This window comes from Paramacrobiotus metropolitanus, unplaced genomic scaffold, assembly GCF_019649055.1.
Source record: "Paramacrobiotus metropolitanus isolate TYO unplaced genomic scaffold, Prichtersi_v1.0 Parri_scaffold0000145, whole genome shotgun sequence".
In the NCBI taxonomy this organism is placed as follows: domain Eukaryota; kingdom Metazoa; phylum Tardigrada; class Eutardigrada; order Parachela; family Macrobiotidae; genus Paramacrobiotus; species Paramacrobiotus metropolitanus.
Genome location: NW_026570365.1, coordinates 249,840 through 266,934, shown reverse-complemented (window position 1 = coordinate 266,934; position 17,095 = coordinate 249,840). Strand labels below are relative to the sequence as shown.

General features: G+C 42.2%; 2 protein-coding genes across 4 annotated transcripts; one reads left to right on the top strand and one right to left on the bottom strand.

The window, feature by feature from the left end:
- Positions 1-1,387: 1,387 nt before the first annotated feature.
- LOC129599411 (uncharacterized protein ZK1073.1-like) lies at positions 1,388-9,035 on the top strand. Of its 3 annotated transcripts, XM_055497632.1 has the most exons (16): positions 1,388-1,530; positions 1,635-1,771; positions 5,191-5,241; positions 5,425-5,488; positions 5,577-5,694; positions 5,764-5,826; positions 5,935-5,995; positions 6,776-6,862; positions 7,152-7,223; positions 7,430-7,545; positions 7,898-8,071; positions 8,158-8,196; positions 8,280-8,331; positions 8,407-8,487; positions 8,552-8,603; positions 8,680-9,035. In XM_055497632.1, the coding sequence occupies exons 2-16, from the start codon at positions 1,745-1,747 to the stop codon at positions 8,811-8,813; spliced, it is 1,191 nt and encodes a 396-aa protein (XP_055353607.1). In that variant the 5' UTR covers positions 1,388-1,530; positions 1,635-1,744; the 3' UTR covers positions 8,814-9,035. The 3 variants fall into 3 exon arrangements, with proteins under 3 accessions (XP_055353607.1, XP_055353606.1, XP_055353608.1); XM_055497631.1 differs by lacking the exon at positions 1,388-1,530 and having other exon boundaries at positions 1,543-1,771; XM_055497633.1 differs by lacking the exons at positions 1,388-1,530; positions 7,898-8,071 and having other exon boundaries at positions 1,547-1,771.
- Positions 9,036-10,856: 1,821 nt separating this feature from the next.
- Positions 10,857-12,131, bottom strand: LOC129599426 (uncharacterized). Its single transcript, XM_055497650.1, has 2 exons — positions 11,298-12,131; positions 10,857-10,949 (listed from the first exon to the last, which is right to left on the bottom strand). The coding sequence occupies exons 1-2, from the start codon at positions 12,129-12,131 to the stop codon at positions 10,857-10,859; spliced, it is 927 nt and encodes a 308-aa protein (XP_055353625.1).
- Positions 12,132-17,095: the final 4,964 nt, after the last annotated feature.

Genomic DNA, 17,095 nt, shown 5'->3' with positions numbered 1-17,095 from the left:
ACATATAATATAAACCATGTACTCTTTGGATGATGAACAGTACAAGCGCCCCGCATCAAATGTGCCGCCCATCGGCACATCCGGGATATTCGGAGCGCTGCCCATTTAGAACAACAGAAAAAACAAAGGCTATTCAGATTAGTGTACGTAAATTATTAGAACAGATCAACCGTATAGAGGAAGAAGTCTAAGAGAGGAACACAGCTAACAGCGAGATTGTCACGCAATCTTATCAAGAAGACGTCCAAGACGCATTTCCATTTCAACTGCTCGATCGCTTTCCGTGCCCGCGCCAATATTTTAATTTTTGCCGATTTCCGCATGTTGTGGCGAACGATGTTGTCTTTTCCCATGAGTCATATCAAACAAGAAATCCGGATATTTCACGGATACTAATTTTCATGATTATGTAAACTACGAGGGCCATTTCATAAAAAAGGGCTATCGATGATCGAGCCGTTTTTCACTGCAACATTATTCCATTTTGGTTTACAAATACTGCGTTTCTCTAGTCTTTGTGCTTTGCAGGTACATGTTTCCTAACTTTCGAAACGAATTCACAAAAAATTATGCGACATGAAAGAGATTGACCCGAAAAAATTTCTGTTCGGTTCTCCTTCTCTTTTCACTTTTAGCCACGCAATGATTTCTTTAAAGCTAGAAATATTTTAAACCAGTAACAGATTAAGGTATGTGAAAATAGCGGGTATGTAGAATAGCGGGTGTATTCCAAATCGAGGTCGAGAAAAATATTAACTCAGGGATGAAAGTGCCGATGTGTGAGTTTTCCTGGTGTTGAACCATACGTATGATGCCGTGAAATGAAGCATTTTAAGCCTACTCGTAGCGTCGTAGGCAGCCGTGCACGAACTAGTGCCAGTCGCCAGCCGCTGGCGGTAAAACCTTGGCCATTGCCCTATGATGAATGATCTAGTTATAAATGCTCCAGTTTTTAAAAACATAATTCATAATTTTATGAATACTTCAAAGTATTTTTTCATATAGATTGCCTTTTTTAGGAAATGGCTCTTGTAGTGGCAATTAATAATTAAAAATATGAAATCAGCTAACTTTACCCGAGTTCGGAAAACTAAAAATTAAAATGATGCACGTGCTGATTGATGTAAGTTTTACTGGCAGAGCGGAATATGACAGAAAAGCAAAAACTTGGCGTGGAAAGTGTACACCGTCGTCAGCTGTCGCTGCACAATATATATATGCATTATGCAATATCCAATTAGTATTGACAAGGTGTATGTACCCCCTATCCGCCTTGGTAATAGTTGGTATTGATGTGTTGTTATGCAATATCTTGACCAGGCGAGCATGTCGCGTGCGGCGGCGTGCAACACCTTGCCTTGCTGCTTTTCCAGCAAATGAAGCCGCGAGCCGTGTGCAGGCTGCTCGAGATACAGTATCGATTTATACCTATATACTGCACTTCAAGATTATTTATATGCAGTCTTGCCTGTGTAGCGTACAGTATAGTACTAGCGACTGTGGTACTAGTACTCTGTATGAAATTATACGGTACGTACCGTGCATTCATTCCATAGTGCTAGAAGTCGAACAGACGCGGTGGTGCTGTGACGGCTGTTGGCAACACAGAGATCTGCAAATTTTATGATTTTTAGCTGTCTACGCGTGATTTAGTTGAACGGGCGACAAACCTTCAAACTTCAATCACTGTGTTTCCCCTAAAACTGACCGATTTGATTGAATCGTTTGCTGTTGTACTGGACTAATGGCGCTCGACAACGATCAGCTACAGGTTAGAAACAGATGCATGTTCATTGTTCAGGGACCATTTTCTATTCATTTTTACGTTACTCGACCAAGTGGTATTTACTAGCCCAATCGCCTTTTTTAACTATTTACTTTTCGTTCTGCCGTTGATCTTAGTTTTTACGGTTTTCGAAATCCTTTTCGTTAGTTTTATTTGTTTTATGCAGATTACCGTCTACTATTTCGTCATAGTTTTGCTTACCTATTGCCACTTTTTCTTATTACTAGTGTTTACTGACAGTGTTCAGTGTTCATAATTTTGAAACGGATCGGAGTCCGCAGCAAATTATTTTGCAACGCAGACGGTTTCGATCAATATGTGTCCAGAGCGGAACACTGAAAATATATTCACATAATATCCTTTATGACGATATGTTACTTATTTTAATATTATTAATATTTCCATCTATTGCATTATTTTTACTGTATATACCCAAAAGCATTTTATTTCTCGAAGGCTTAATGTTATGGAAATGCTGTGTAAGCTGTTTCCCATACATGCAAAAATAGTTCGTCATATTAGTACCACACGACACGACACGATTCTGCACCATAACACAAAATATGTGCTGAAGGCGAAGCATTTCCTTTCTCTGTGACGTTATGTTGAACAAATTGACAGGACAGGTGCTGCAATGCTAACTATATTTCATATGTATTTCATAAGATGCGATATTTCATAAGGAAGCGACTACCTATTTTCTTGCTCAAAGAATAATCTGTATTTCCTGAGCGATTCATTGTATTGATTTTTCTCTACGTTGCTACGAAACATAATAGTACTACTCGACACGCACTTTAAATGAGTTCTGTAACATAAAGTACCGGAAGTTCTGTAAAAGTGAATCTACCAATGGTACAGCACTGAATCTTATAGAGCGTTACAGAGCAACGAGACCATTAGCGTCAAACAGTGCCCAGTTACTGTAGCCGAATTTGCCAACAATTCATGTATTTTTCATTTCAATTTTGCAGCCGTTCCCTTTCTGTTTTTCTGACATTTCAAAGTTGTGGTATGTTGAAGAAATCAAATGACTAGTGAAAAAGCGAAAGACAACTTCGCACGGAAAGTACGGTGAGGTGGAATTTATCATTCCTCGCAGCTCTGCGCTGACGGCTATGGCGAAGTTGCCATCGATACAAATTCAAACATCATGAACCATGCACAGTCCTAGGCAGCTAAAAACAGTTAACAAGCAGAACTGGAATATTGTTTCAATAGAAACAATTAAATTCCCGCTGATTACGCCCTCAAAACTAAAAACAGGATTTTCGACGTACGGGGGCTGAGCATCCACATCAAAAAATAATTTTGACTTGGTAAAAGTACGAGTTCTGTATCGTAACGGAGCCAGGAGAGTTCCTTTTAGATACAGAACACTTTAACTCGGGCGTCCAATCAGAGATAAGGGGTGGTCACAAAATATTACAAAACTTCCGGCTCTGTATCTTACAGAACTCTTTTAAAGTGCGTGTCGAGTAGTACCAATATTACATAGCGTTTCAGGAAATCGACTGTTTAATAGTTTAATAGTTTAATAGTTTCATCTCGGTAGCAGGTAACCCATTAACCTGCTATGTTTTGCATACACAGCATGGGAATTTAAACCTGGCCGAACACAACACACGCTCATTATCAAACTCCGCTACAGAAGGCGTATGATACAACACAGCTCAGAATTGCAAGCATTATTAGACCCATGCACTGGCACACTAGACAATGGCTAAGCATTGACATAAACGTGTATAAAGCACGCAGACTAAACGCTATAGACAATAAGATCCGTATCGTTCGGCCTAGGGTTGTTGATACCAAATGGTAAATGGTATTGTGGTACGGCTGATATACCATTTACCAATGGTATATCAGACCGGTGTCGGATGGTAAGATTTAATACCAGATATACCAAATAAGGTTTGATATACCAAATCGCACATAGTATTATCGAGATTCTTTTAATTTTAAATTTTAGAACTGTCAGAGCTAGGAAATCGATTTCAGGGAGGCGCGAATATGCTTCTGCGTTCTGCTCTGCCGGTGTTATGGTGTTGCATATTGCGTACAACATACGAGTAACACATATAATATGTACTGTAGGATCTCTCTATTTTCTGAGTTTAGTGCTAATATTGCTCACCGCCTTATAATTTCAGTCGTTCGCTTGGAACCAGCATATCTGTATCTCACAAAATGAAATTTTTTGTATATTGCAGCTTCATTTGTTTCGACACAAAAACTGGTTGAAGAACTGGACTACAACTAGAGTTACTAAACTGTAGTCTTTGTGTCAGAAATCCAGCTGCTAACACATGTGGTTCGAGTAAGGAAAATGAATCAATGAAAATGTCCGTCCGGATCAGGTGTTTTATCACTATATCGGGGTGTTCGGCAGAAAATGAAATTATTTCTTGCAAAATTTCCAGGTTTTTCATTTACTCTTTGAACTGTTCGATAGTACGAAGGCTCAAAACATTATTTACCGTTTGAAACTCTAAGCGGATATATTTTTTACGAAAAAATATCTAATACCATAGCATAATTATAATACCAGGTATTTCTGGTAATACCAGTGGTACTAACTGGTATACCAGTGGTAGAAACTGGTATACCAATTTACCAATACCACTGAAGGTGTCAGAGGGCTGGTATCAACAACCCTAGACTTCGGCCGTATCCGTAGTTGAATGAGGAATGGAGCGCGGGTGCTTTATCCTGATGCGACGAGCGAGTTGAACCATGGAGGATCCGTTTGAGCCCAGGCGTCGAAGAAACGCACACGCCACTCAGTACTGTACTGAGAAACCTATTTATCACGAAATAGACGTGTTAAACAGAAGTCTGCTGTAGTCAGGCGCGTTGTATTTGTTGCGAACAAAATTACAGTAAATAAATTATTTATATACTTTAAAACTAATTCCATCCCGCACCTCTATATTAACGTACACTTCTAAGGGCTCGACTGTACTAACCTTTTTTTGCTGTTTACTTTTCTTTTACGGCTCATCTGGTTTTGCTTGTTTAGCAACTCATAAAAACGGCTTTCAGAGTAAGGTTTACTACATAATTATTTTTACTACCTAAAACACCGCTAAATAAAACCTGTTTACCCAAATAAAAATTACGAGCATAAAGGAGAAATTTGAAGCCGTCACATGCTTCACTGAGTTTACTGCAGTGATGATTCCGGTCTCAAAAATTCCCGAAAGTTGTAAAATGCAATAATACAAGAGCAACAATGTGCGTTAGAAACGATGGCGTGTCACACTACAGCCAATATGCAGCAGTAATATAATATGTATCACTTCAGGCTTATGGCGTGTTTTAAAATTGCGCTTTCAGTGAAATTAATGAATACAGTTGTAGGATATTTATCACCGTGGACTTTAATTTTTGCTTTTACGTAGATCGTAACCGTGCGGACGCGGCATTGCGGTGAGGTGGATCTGCATGTGCTGGTACGAAATTTAACATTTTTAATAAATTACTAGCTTTTTGCTTTTATCTTCAAGTATTTTACATAAAAAATATCGAAATTTATGTAAATCAAAATTTATGTAAATTGAAACTTTTAAATATTTTAAACCCTTAATTTGGTATACGAAAACCATATATAAAGGAATTTCGGCTTTTTCTCGTAGGGTGATGTAAGCAATGTCGGACATAAACCGGTGTTCCTTACTGTACACGACTTTGGCTCGAACGGTAATAATACGCACTATAGAATTTAGTATTTACCCGTTATAAACATAACTTCATAAATGTGGCTGATTTATTGTTTTGCTGACAACAGCGACCAGCTTCAACAATTTCCTTCTCCATCCTTCCATGGCGGAAGTCCGCCCCAAATCGGTGTGGCTGAACTTCGAACTGCCCGGTCAGGGCACAAACGCTCCGGAATTGCCCGTCAGGTATGTAAAAGCGCCGCTTGCAGTAATCAAACGCCATGTAACTCCAGTGAATAATGGGTTTATCTGCAGTTTTAAATTTCCCACACTGGACGAGGTGGCTGAGGATTTAGCGGAAGTTCTCCATCAATTAAAGTAAGTTTATGTCCACTTCACTGTTCTATAGGCCGGTTCAGAAGTCTGCCCACCGGGTTCTGTATTAAGCTGATAAGTACATAATAAATATCTGTGCGCTTTTTCCAGGATTGAATGCGTGGTCGGTTTTGGGGAAGGAGCCGGTGCCAATATTCTCTGCAGATTTGCGGTACGGCGCGTGTTAACGAAACATTAACTGACCAGTCGACACTATTACTTTACTGCTTACCCGTAGAGATCTTCAAGTTGTCCTCTGTGCTAAGTGAATGCACGACATACCTTCCAGTGGCTAGGCGTCAGTTATTTCGCTCAGGAATTGATTGCCTTCCACATTTTTGTTTTACCATGTTAAGCACAACTTAGTCTTTGATAATATTTTTTTTGAAAATTTTAAAATCGGTCGAGTCGTTTTTTATTTCATTACTCCGTCAAGAATATAACATGGTAAAAACAAAATCTTGAAGAGAATCGGTTCGGGGGTCAAAATAACTAAAGGCATGTCGCCCATTTAGTCAGTATAGACGGCCACTTGAAGGTCTCTACGGGTAGTCCATGTCATACCTTTCCGTTTCCCTTCTCTGTTATGTCTCATTTCCGTCGGTACTGTACTGTTCACTTGGGTGCGTAACAGCCAAATCACAGCCACGGCGTCGCTGCGATTCAGCGTGCTGACGGTGCTTGTATTTATAACCGGCCAAACTTTTGTCAAGGAGATATTTAATTTTATTTTGCGGAATCGTTTCAAAACCTGTAAAGTACAGCAAAACCTGTAAAGTACAGCATCAAAACCTGTAAAGCACAGTACATCTGATTTCTCCTTTGTAAGTGCTAATAAAAACTGAAAAATACTTTGGTCACCGAAGTCTGATGGTTCAAACACCAAGAGTCTGTAGAACCATGCGCGATGTCAAATAAACAATTATATGAGAATCTTCTTGATCTGCTTTAGATGGCTTATCCTACCAAAATCTCCGGTCTGATCCTCGTACATCCGACTGCAACATCTGCCGGTTTCATGGAGTGGGCCAAGGAAAAGGTAATTTAACATTTCTGCTCTCAGAATAATGCCGCAATGTTATGCCGAAGGTCCCCGATTTATTTCTAATTCACCGAAAAATTAGATAGTAACCAATCAGTCTTGGCGCACCTACATGCGTCGGTAGTTAACTTACGCTTGAGCCTTTAAAAGCAACGGTGGGTCTCAATTTGGAAATGGTCTGCATTTGGCGTGCTCAAATGCACGAGGCAGCGGTCTACAGTGGTTATGTGCACAGATGCGGTTTCTAATCAGTTTACGTTACTTACCGGTATGTTTACCTTTTCAGCTGGTCCAGTGGAATGTGAATATGATTAACCCAACAGCTGAGGAATACTTGGTCATGTACAAGTTTGGCAGCGTAAGTAACGAACTAACTTTTTCGACAACAAAAATTTCTTCCAGGCCAGTTTCCTCCCTATTTTTAACAAGACTTTTTTCCCATTTATTTTTCTGCCCTGATTTGGCCGTGACTCGTTAAACGATGGCTAAAGTATTGCATCTTAAAAGGCGGATGTTAGAACTGATACAATGTGGTACTAGTATACCTATTTGTTTTTGCTGTAGGAAGTGGAAAATTCGGAGGCCAGCGACCGTCAGCGACTGATCCAACAGTACATCCAAGAAATCCGCAACCAGATGAACCACAAAAACATGTTTGCCTACATGGATGCATTTCACAAGTAAAGACATGTTTATAATCAAAATATTGTTTATATTCTTGTAACAACACTATTCGGACAAATCCATCATAACAATATGTATGCGTTGACTCGACAATGTCTATAACTGTAACCGTCCAGAACGTCCGGTGTCCGTGAAAAGTTTCGCCGTAAATTTTCCCCAGTTAGTTACTTCGGGTTTTGATCATAAACAAAAGGGATGGATGAAATGTGTATTCAAACATGTTTGACTGACTGTAAAATGTTAATTCACATCCGGGCATTTGGCACCTTTTCCCGATAACTTGGCCTCGGTCACAGATTTTCTTTTGAACCCTTGATGCGAATTTTTTACCCAGAACTCTCAAAACAGGCCGAAACTTCTTGTGCCAGTTTACCGTCCAGCAGAAACGTCAGGAACGGAATCACGTTTTTTCCTGTTGTTTCTCCTGGGAAACGCCAGAAAAATTGGGAAGGCAAAATTATCGGCAGGACTACGAATGTTATGGAGGTTTCAAAGGCTAAAATATTCCGGTCGTTTTGGACGGTAACAGTTGTCGACGTTAGTTTAAATGCTTTCAATGGAATCATAGCTTTGCTATTAGGTGCATAAGGATTTGACTTTTTTTACAGGAGAGCCGATTTCAGCAGCCAGCTCCGCTCAAATCTCAAGTAGGCTAATTAATCATCACAAGCAGCTTCTTTATAAATTCTCGTACAGCCTAGATATTCCTTAATAAAACTGACGAATGCAGGTGTGACTGCCTGATAATCTGCGGATCAAAAGGGTCGTTTCTGCACACCGTCGTAAGAGTGTTATCTTCTGCATTTTTCTCATTAAAATATGAGCCTCTTAATGATTTATTGTTCACGATTTTTCAGCAAACGATGCACACGCATATGAATCCCCAGAATTCAACATTCGTCAAGATCGATGACGTTGCTGACGCTTTACTGGAAGCGGTACGCCTGAGTCGGCCGTTATGTTAATGCACAAATATGGACACAGTATTTCCTGTTTTCGCAGCCGGAACAAGTGACTCGCAATCTGCTGTTGTTCGTCAAAGGGCTCGGAATGTGTAAGGCTGACCATCACGCCCGCCATGCTCTGCCGTAGATTGTAACCACCATATTAAGTGTCGCATGTCTTTGCAGTGACAACGGTCTATACTCCGGCAGAACGCGCCTCCGTCCAGGTGAACGCGTCACACGAGCGCCGGCGTATATCCATGCATGAAGCGGACACGCCACGCTGTGCTTCACCCTCACGGCCAGCCACTACCCAATAAACGCAGAGGAATAGACAACCCGACCTCTGTCTGTCGACTGGCATGGAGGAAGGCATTCGTGGACAGAGGTCTTCTTTATGGATACGAGTTTAAAGAGAGCTTATTACAGCGTTCTTCAGGTGGAAATTCACCTACAGCATGTTCTTACACTGGCGGTTGCAGCATTTGAAATAATTCAAATAATATTCTTCTGCAATCAATAATAAACTATGGGTAATTCTAGCTACTGGTAGTTTTACTGGAGCTTGTAGTGGTATTCGCAAACGCGACTGGTCCATTACCACCACCACTCTTACCGCCGCCCACCATTAGCGACATAAAACCAACAAAGAAACCATTCAGAATCTCATACCGGCCACGCTGGAGCACCAGAACTAAAAGTGACCTCTCTGCCTGTACAAAATTCCGCAACCCGTTAAGGCCATTTGCGTAATTTGGCTTGTTTCACCATTCAAACTCGTCGCTTTCATCGTTTTTTCAACTTCCTTGTTTGCTTATGCCTCTGAACTCGGATTTTCCATCTGCTAATGTCTGTTGTCCTTAGTCAAAATTTACAAAATTTATATTAAAACTGTTCTAGGGCAGACAACTTTTTACACCTCATGCATTACTGCACAGGACATGAGCTAGGTCTCTGTGTTCTTAGTGCCATCTAATTAGAGGTGCTCTAGTGCATGTGGGCCTGGCCGGTTTTCTGCACAGTGCACAACACTTGCGCGACTAATACGTATTTCAGAGTCAGAGCACAGCGTTGGGGAAAGGCATTATTGAAGAAAAATTTTGAGGATACACGAGGGATAGCCGGATAGGGAAAGCATACCGTGGGATATAGCGAGATACTAAGGATACAAGTTAAAAACTTGTCTCGAAAATGTTAACGTGAATATATAACCGAACAAATAATTATATGAACGAACGAAGTCGTACATATAGTTGCGAAACTTTCGAACTGAATAGTTTTTTATATAGAGGGGAAAATCATTTTAGTCGAACCAGTTGACGGCACTGTTCTGCTGCCGTCACCCGGCTGGAGCGTGACGTTACGTCGATACACACGGTTAAATCCAGTGCGGTACATAGGCGCCATGTTTAGCCACAACGTCAAATTCCAGCCGGGTGACGCAGCAGAACAGGGAAATCGTTTGAGTAAAGCGGTTTTCCCCTTACCTTCATTCAGTGATGTGTTTTTGAATTTGTCACACAGTTTTTTCAAACGACTGTCTTACACAGCAACAAGATCTATGAACAAAAACACCGTGATGGATGTTTCGGGTCGAATACTATGTTTCGAGACGTATACTGTCGTATAAGATTAGCCTTCAGGCACATCGAAGTATGAACTATGGAGTTTCAGATTGTAGGTGACCGAAGCATCATTTCGCATTCAGTAACTCCTGGGTATAAATTAATCGTTATGTGTGCCGTTGAAATTATGCAGGTATTTTTCCTTTTGTTTCGCAAACAGTGTTGAACGTGTGGCTTCAGCTGTTGACTGTCTTTTTTAGAACAAAAGCGATACGAAACATTTGATTATATTCATCCATTTTCCGGTGCTGCCATATTCGTTAGTTATATGATGTTATCCAAACGGTTCACCATGCTGTGCTTATCGGCTGTACGACTGTACCCATCTTACGTCGAGCGTAGCAAGATTGAGCATGTTTGTTTGTTTGTTTGTTTCTGACTATTAATTCAGTCGTTTTTCGTGCCGGCTACAAAATAGCAGAAAAACGTGTTGTCAATAAGTCTTTATTCTTTAATATAAAAAGGTGCCTGCGGCAGGTGTGACATTGGGATTTCTGCGGCCTTTTGGCGTACCAATACTGCAGCGCCTCAGTTAACGTGAGTGGCCGCAGCAGGATTTCAATTTCGGTCAGATGACACAGCTTGTCAAAGCTTGTCATTCTGAGGCTACAGCAGTTGCGTGTTCGAAATTGGCGAATCGCAGTCCACTCTGCCGGCTGATTCTTTTTTTAGCCGATTGGGGCATTTTCTGTGCGGGTGGAAAAGTGGCTGTTAACCGGTGTTCTGGGGATCTCCAGCTCACATCCACTCCCCACACACTGTTCGCAATACGGCTCGCAGTGTTTCAAAGACAGCGCGCCGGTACTCACCGCTCAGAAGAATATAGATGGCCTATAAAGAAAAGTGACGATGTTTCAAAACTGCAGTATGACGATGTTTCTGTGGCCGGATAAATAATAGTGATGCGGCACATGCATCTTATCACACCGTGGAAAATCAGAATACTCATCTACGAGTAGTCTTCATAATTCATTCAGAATTTACAACCAAATTAAAAATTGTATTTGAACCAAAACTAGGGGACACCAACACAACACAAACCGTCTCAGATTTCGATTGTCTTAGAGAACTTTATTTGAGGTGACAAAGTGAAATAAGCTTTTACAGATTATAAGTTTGCAAATGAAAATTTAATAATAACGAAGGTGAATCTGTGCGTGGCAGCTACATAACACATACCGGCGTTCCAACTGAGCCCAAGTGCATCAACGAGTTGAGCCAAAAGAACAACAACGGCTGGCTGCGCCATACCGACGGGAAATATGTGATAACGATGGGCAGCGGAGAGTAACATGCAACGTACCAAACAAAGGACCCCATAAGCATCACCGCGATCGTACGCTGACGTGACCTGGCGGCCGTTTCCAGCACATGTGTCTGCCAGGAGCGCAAGATATTAGCGATGACGCACAAGTACAGCGCGCCCTGTAGACAAAACGGCACAATGGCGCTGAGCGACAGCAGGAAAGGGACGACTGGATGGGGATACTGAATGAGCACACAAGCGCCGACAACCGTACTGAAAGCATAATATCCAAGAATACCCTTTACAAAAGGAAATGTGGCAACACCAGCGATGATGCAGCATACTGTCACTAGGGACGCGGTGGCCCGGCGGCTGGAGATGTGAGAATAGCGGTGAGGTAAAAGGATGGCCACAAAGCGGTTGATGGCCAGGGCGACGGATATCCAGTGGATAATGGTGAAAAGGAGGTGTCGGGAAAATTGCACCAAGACGCATGGAACTGCGACGTAGTGTTGGAGTTGCGCTATGAAGACGGTGGTGGTGAAAAGAAAGGACGACAGCGCTAGCACCGTTTCTAGACTGAGCAGTCCGATCACCAGCAGGTGGGCACCCTCGCGGAGGTGTTGTTGCCGGAGGATGGCACAGATTAGTAGCAGTGCAGCCAGCACGCCGATCCCGGAAACGGCAGAGGAAACGCTGTACCACCACAGGAGCGCATCGGTATCAAGAGAAATAACAACGGGGGCGCTTGAGCTGTTATTGACCATGGCAGACATTTGTGGTGCAGATCGGTATGTGGCAACTGGAACTGCCCGTAGCTATCTGTGCGTTAACAGATTGTATAAAACCACTATCTTCCGTCGGCCGAAAGGATGAATGAACATGAGAAAAGCTCAGATTCTTTTTATTATCTTGGGTTGCTTTTCTGTGTTGTCGGCAGTTGCGCTCATGACGCTGATGTCCTAATGAAATATCTGGAATCGTTTATGCGAGCCATATTAAGCAATCAGCAATAGAGCGCTGGTTGACAGGGATCGCCTACTTAACGTGTGTATGGCATTAATTCAATATAATTGTGCATGTTTTCCGCAGACTTGGCAAAGGCCGCATCCTTCGTAATGTTTTCCGCGGCGGAAGAGCCACTGACGCACCACGTCCAGCCCAGTTGTTGTATGCAGCTATGCACCGCGCCGAGACTAAGGGAAAAAGGGGCCAAGTTACCGGGCCGGAACTCAGTGATTCAATCAATACCGGTAAGTTCTAGGAAAATATATATTTCATTAGTAACCATACGAGGCTGATCGAGACAAGTTGGCTGGATAAACAGCAGCTACGGTATACAACACGAATATGTGCGTGTGCGTGTGCAGTCCAGGCTCTCTTGAGCTCAACCGCAACGGGTAACTAACTTTAAATAATGCAGCTGCACGCTAAAGCTAACTGCCATTCGTTGGTAGATGACAACGTTGTACAAGCATGACGGCAATTGGTGATAATAATTACTAAGCTGCATCTCTCCCCAACTTGCGTCAGCCTGACACGTGAGTAAGGCGAGCATCGCTTACAGTAAAATACGATAAAAAGCTGAATTTATCCCGGTTAACATGGAACGGAACTTTATGTAACAAAAAACAGTTATAAACTCTCGGCTACGAAGACCAACGTCGCTCAGGACGAGGAAGCTGTTATAATTATCTGCGTACTTCTAATGATATCGCAATCGCTTTGTAAGGTTGATTAACGGTTGTTTCAGCTGGCTGTTTATGCGTTACATGCATTTGTCTTCACATATAATGAGTTTATAACGATTGCACTTACCGATTGCACCTACATATACTGTAATGAATTTACTGATATATAGCCGTTTTCGAAACAACCAAAGCACACAGAGTACTACCGAAACATCAACAAACAGCGCACTTTTAAAAGACTATAACAAGAAAATTTCCTCTGATTTCTCCGAATCCTGTATTGTGCCCATCACGCACATAGCGTTCCCTCTTTGAATTTGTATGGAGATCCGCTGCAGGAAAAACTCTTTCGCGCGTGGTTGCCCGGTAGCGGCCGCTGCAAGGTGTCCGATTTTATCGACCAGCTTCTTCGCTCCGTCTCCCAAGGGTCTGTATATTTCGAAAGCCGCGGGGGTGAAATCATATCTTGGCTGAAGCCACGCATGTTTTGTGAGCTTTTTTGTTTCGGCCAGCTCCGCTGCGGCACCGACGTTGACGGATGTCCGGTGTCTTCACTGGTGTACAGCAAAATTAAAATTACAGTAAGTTTCTGAACGCCTACGAATTGTAAGAAACATATATTTGACAAGAGACCCGTGGCCTACAGCTGCTTGGACACCGCAACAGTTGCACGTCTGTGACCGCCAAAAATGTCCCCCCGGACATTTTTGCCCCTGCCACCATCGCCAAAATGGTAACCCTTTGGCCAGAATGATGACACAGGGGACCACCACGACAAGCTGATTTTCAGTCGATCGGTGACCTTTGAAAACTGCCTTTAGCGTTACCACAGCATTACCAGAGAAAAACAACTGCGAAAGTTGTATACTGGAGAGACATCACTGCGGCAATGAAATCTGTCGTGGTCGGCATGGGGGACATTATTGCCGGTCACACACGTCCTTGAAATAATTTTAAACCTGCAGTACTTCTACGAATGCAGCTATCCGCACAACGCAGACGGTCCGATTTTCTGTTAAGCGATTTCTGCGGCAAGTTCTTAATTCCTTTATCTTTGCTCCCTTATTATTTTTCGTAGTTTCACGGGTTTTGTGTGGTGATTCGTTGATCTTTCGACTCTGGACCGTGGGTGTCCTTATTTCAGTTCAACAGTCAGAATTTTTGCGGTCAACAGCTTTTTTAAGTCACCGATAGTTATGAGAAACTGCTTAATGCACGTAACCCGTACATGGTAAATTTTAACAGATCCACATACAGTGGACGCCTAAATGTGGTTACGCTGGGCAATCGGTCCGAGGACCGATATTTTAACGGCAAGACCAACAACAGACCAAAATAAGCCGGTCATGTCCATTGCGCGTAAACTCGTATGCTAAACTCAAGCACTTGGAACTTACATATTTCAAAACTAAATTACCCAAGCGATATCTCAAAAGAATAAGAAAAAATCTGCAAGATTTTTGATGCCAAACAGATTGGTGTCTACGAAATCTAAAATCGGGCCCTTTTGGCTATGAGAGTACAGATATGCGTCTGGTTGCGCGCGGTTTGAGTGTAACCACATTTATGGCGTCCACTGCACTCGCTCGCGCAGTCCCGTGCACCTTCTGCACAGCTTTTATTATATTCCATTCTCATATTCAAATGATTGGTGTACATCGACGTATCAACAACGCAACATCAGAAAATTATGGGATACATGGAGGATAAACAAAGGATACTGTGCGGATACTATTTCATACGCTAATGAAAAAGAATGACCACTTTAACGAGATTCGTGATACGTGGACTGTGGAGAATAATGAGTGATACGCATTTCCGTGCGCGCCACCTTCGTAAAACACGGTAACACTTCGAAAACACAGGCGCCCCGTAGTTTTGAGGACTCAATTACCAAAACATTTTTCTTTACAACTGACACTACTAACAGATCGACAACAGTATTTACGTATTCACGCAGACACGACAGGAACCAACGTTTGAACGTTGTTTCCAAAGTAGGAAACAATATTTTTGCAAAGTTACTTTTCTACCGATAGCGTATACGTAGACCATCATCAGCGTGTTTCGGCTACGTGGGTGCTTGAAAACTGGAACCATTGACCGAAAATTCGTGCAGTGCCCGGGAAACCAAAACACAAGAATCTGTATAACGAGAATGCCGATGGTGTACTGTAATAGCATGTGCTGGCAACTTACCATACTGAAATACGTCCCGTTTGGCTACGCCCTAGTGATAAAATTAACTTTAAGCACCCTACGAGAGTATCCTAACTTATAATAAAGGCGAGGTTTCTCTGAATCTGGAGCCTCACTATGCACCCTGGTTAGTGGTTAATAAAGTTCCCTTAATAATTCTGAAGTTAAGTAGCCGGATTAGTAGAATTTAAGGAAAATTTTATGGTTGAGCGTACTGCTTGCACATTTATTTTGCGATATCTTTCTCAGGAAGTTTAGTTGGCATTGACCGTATTTACCGCTGCATCGCCTCGGTGCTATCCGTGTACCCTCGCAAAAGCACAACTCTCGATGAGACTTTATCCGGCAAACACTGGTGCAGTGTTAGACCGCATATCCCGACAACAAGTTGGCGTGCGCAATATGGTTTTAACAGAACTTATTATTAATAATTCCCTGTTACACTAACGTTGTCCGGGTCGCCCTTTAGAAGCACGTCGTTTGATAGCGGCAGTTAATCGGCCAATCGGATATGTAAACGTCAGACAGGCATGATAGCAATGGTTTTAATCCGCGATGTAAACGTCAGACATGCACGATAAATTAATCATTAATGTAATTACTTAGGCGCAGCAAGTACAATCGCAGCATAGAAAATTATTTAATATCCGTGGAATGACTAAACAAAATTAAAATAACGAAATCTCTGGAAGAGGCTGCCTTTTCTTGTAATGCACGGTGTAAATCAGCATTTACTCCGTTACACTGGCAGTTTTATGCTATTTTACTTTATTAGAATAGTAACACCCTTTACCAATGTTCCGTGGTCCATTAGAGTCATTTAAGATCTACCGATAGTGTAATTTTGATGAAGAGTATGATTGATAAAACTCCTGCAATAGTTTTGCCAGAAAGCCGACACCCGTACAGCGCAAGAAAAATACCGGAATCACTAGCGGAATGCATTTTTTCGAGAATACCAGCACCTTGAACGCTTCAGCTTTTTCATCAGCGCATGCCACCGTCACGCCCAGTTTCGTTATCCGAATCTTCATCGCGCTGGTATCCTTCATTATGAATTTCGCCCTTCTTATTGTGCACGCAGTGCGTCCGGGTTATATCAGTCATTTCACAACCTATCTGATGTTTCTGTACATCAGCAGCACCGTTTATCTAATCGGAGCGTCGCCGTTTATCTTTTTGAGCGAAGTATACCGCATCGAAATGGATGATTTCGGTGTATACGCTTGCTTGACATTTTCGTATTTTCACTGGGTGGTCAGTGTCGTGCCGGTTTTGTGTCATTTACTGATGGCGGTCAACAGATTGTGGGCGTTACAGTCGCCCATCCACTATCGTGACCATCACCGAAAGAAAGTCGCTGGCCAGATTTGTCTGTTAACAGTAATCCTCGTACATCTCATAAAAATCCCGCCGCTATTTGCCTTCAAACCGATACCCTACGCCATTCACACTGACTCCTCAATTACCTGCTCAAAGCCACAAACGAGGGTTACTTTTACTGGACTCTCTTTGATGCGGCGTTATATCGCTTTGCGCCGCTTTTTATCATTGTCAGGGTGTATTTGTATATTATTTTCATACGATTCCGGAAAAGAAAGAAACTGAGCTTTGCTCCGGGTAATTCCAAAGCGAAAAACAACCCTGGCATTAAGGATGTCCAACGGGAAAGAAATGTTGTACGATCGTTTCTGATTCTATCACTGACCACGTTAAGCGTTATTATCTGCTGGCTGACCAGTGGTTTCTGAAGACATCCTCCACTGTTGTCCATACCGCGACGGAGTACTGCCATTTATTGTATACCATTCAGCTTTTCTTTGACCCGCTTATGTGGATTC

What these genes read in the sequence shown, in the direction of transcription:
- LOC129599411 (XM_055497632.1), top strand. Translation starts at nt 1,745, where the DNA reads ATGGCGCTCGACAACGATCAGCTACAG. An exon ending in TATTCCGGTCGTTTTGGACG is followed by an intron (nt 8,072 to 8,157) that starts GTAACAGTTGTC and finishes CTTTTTTTACAG; the next exon opens with GAGAGCCGATTTCAGCAGCC. An exon ending in GGTCGTTTCTGCACACCGTC is followed by an intron (nt 8,332 to 8,406) that starts GTAAGAGTGTTA and finishes ACGATTTTTCAG; the next exon opens with CAAACGATGCACACGCATAT.
- LOC129599426 (XM_055497650.1), bottom strand. Translation starts at nt 12,131, where the DNA reads ATGGTCAATAACAGCTCAAGCGCCCCCGTTGTTATTTCTCTTGATACC. An exon ending in TGGGCTCAGTTGGAACGCCG is followed by an intron (nt 10,950 to 11,297) that starts GTATGTGTTATG and finishes TTTTCTTTATAG; the next exon opens with GCCATCTATATTCTTCTGAG.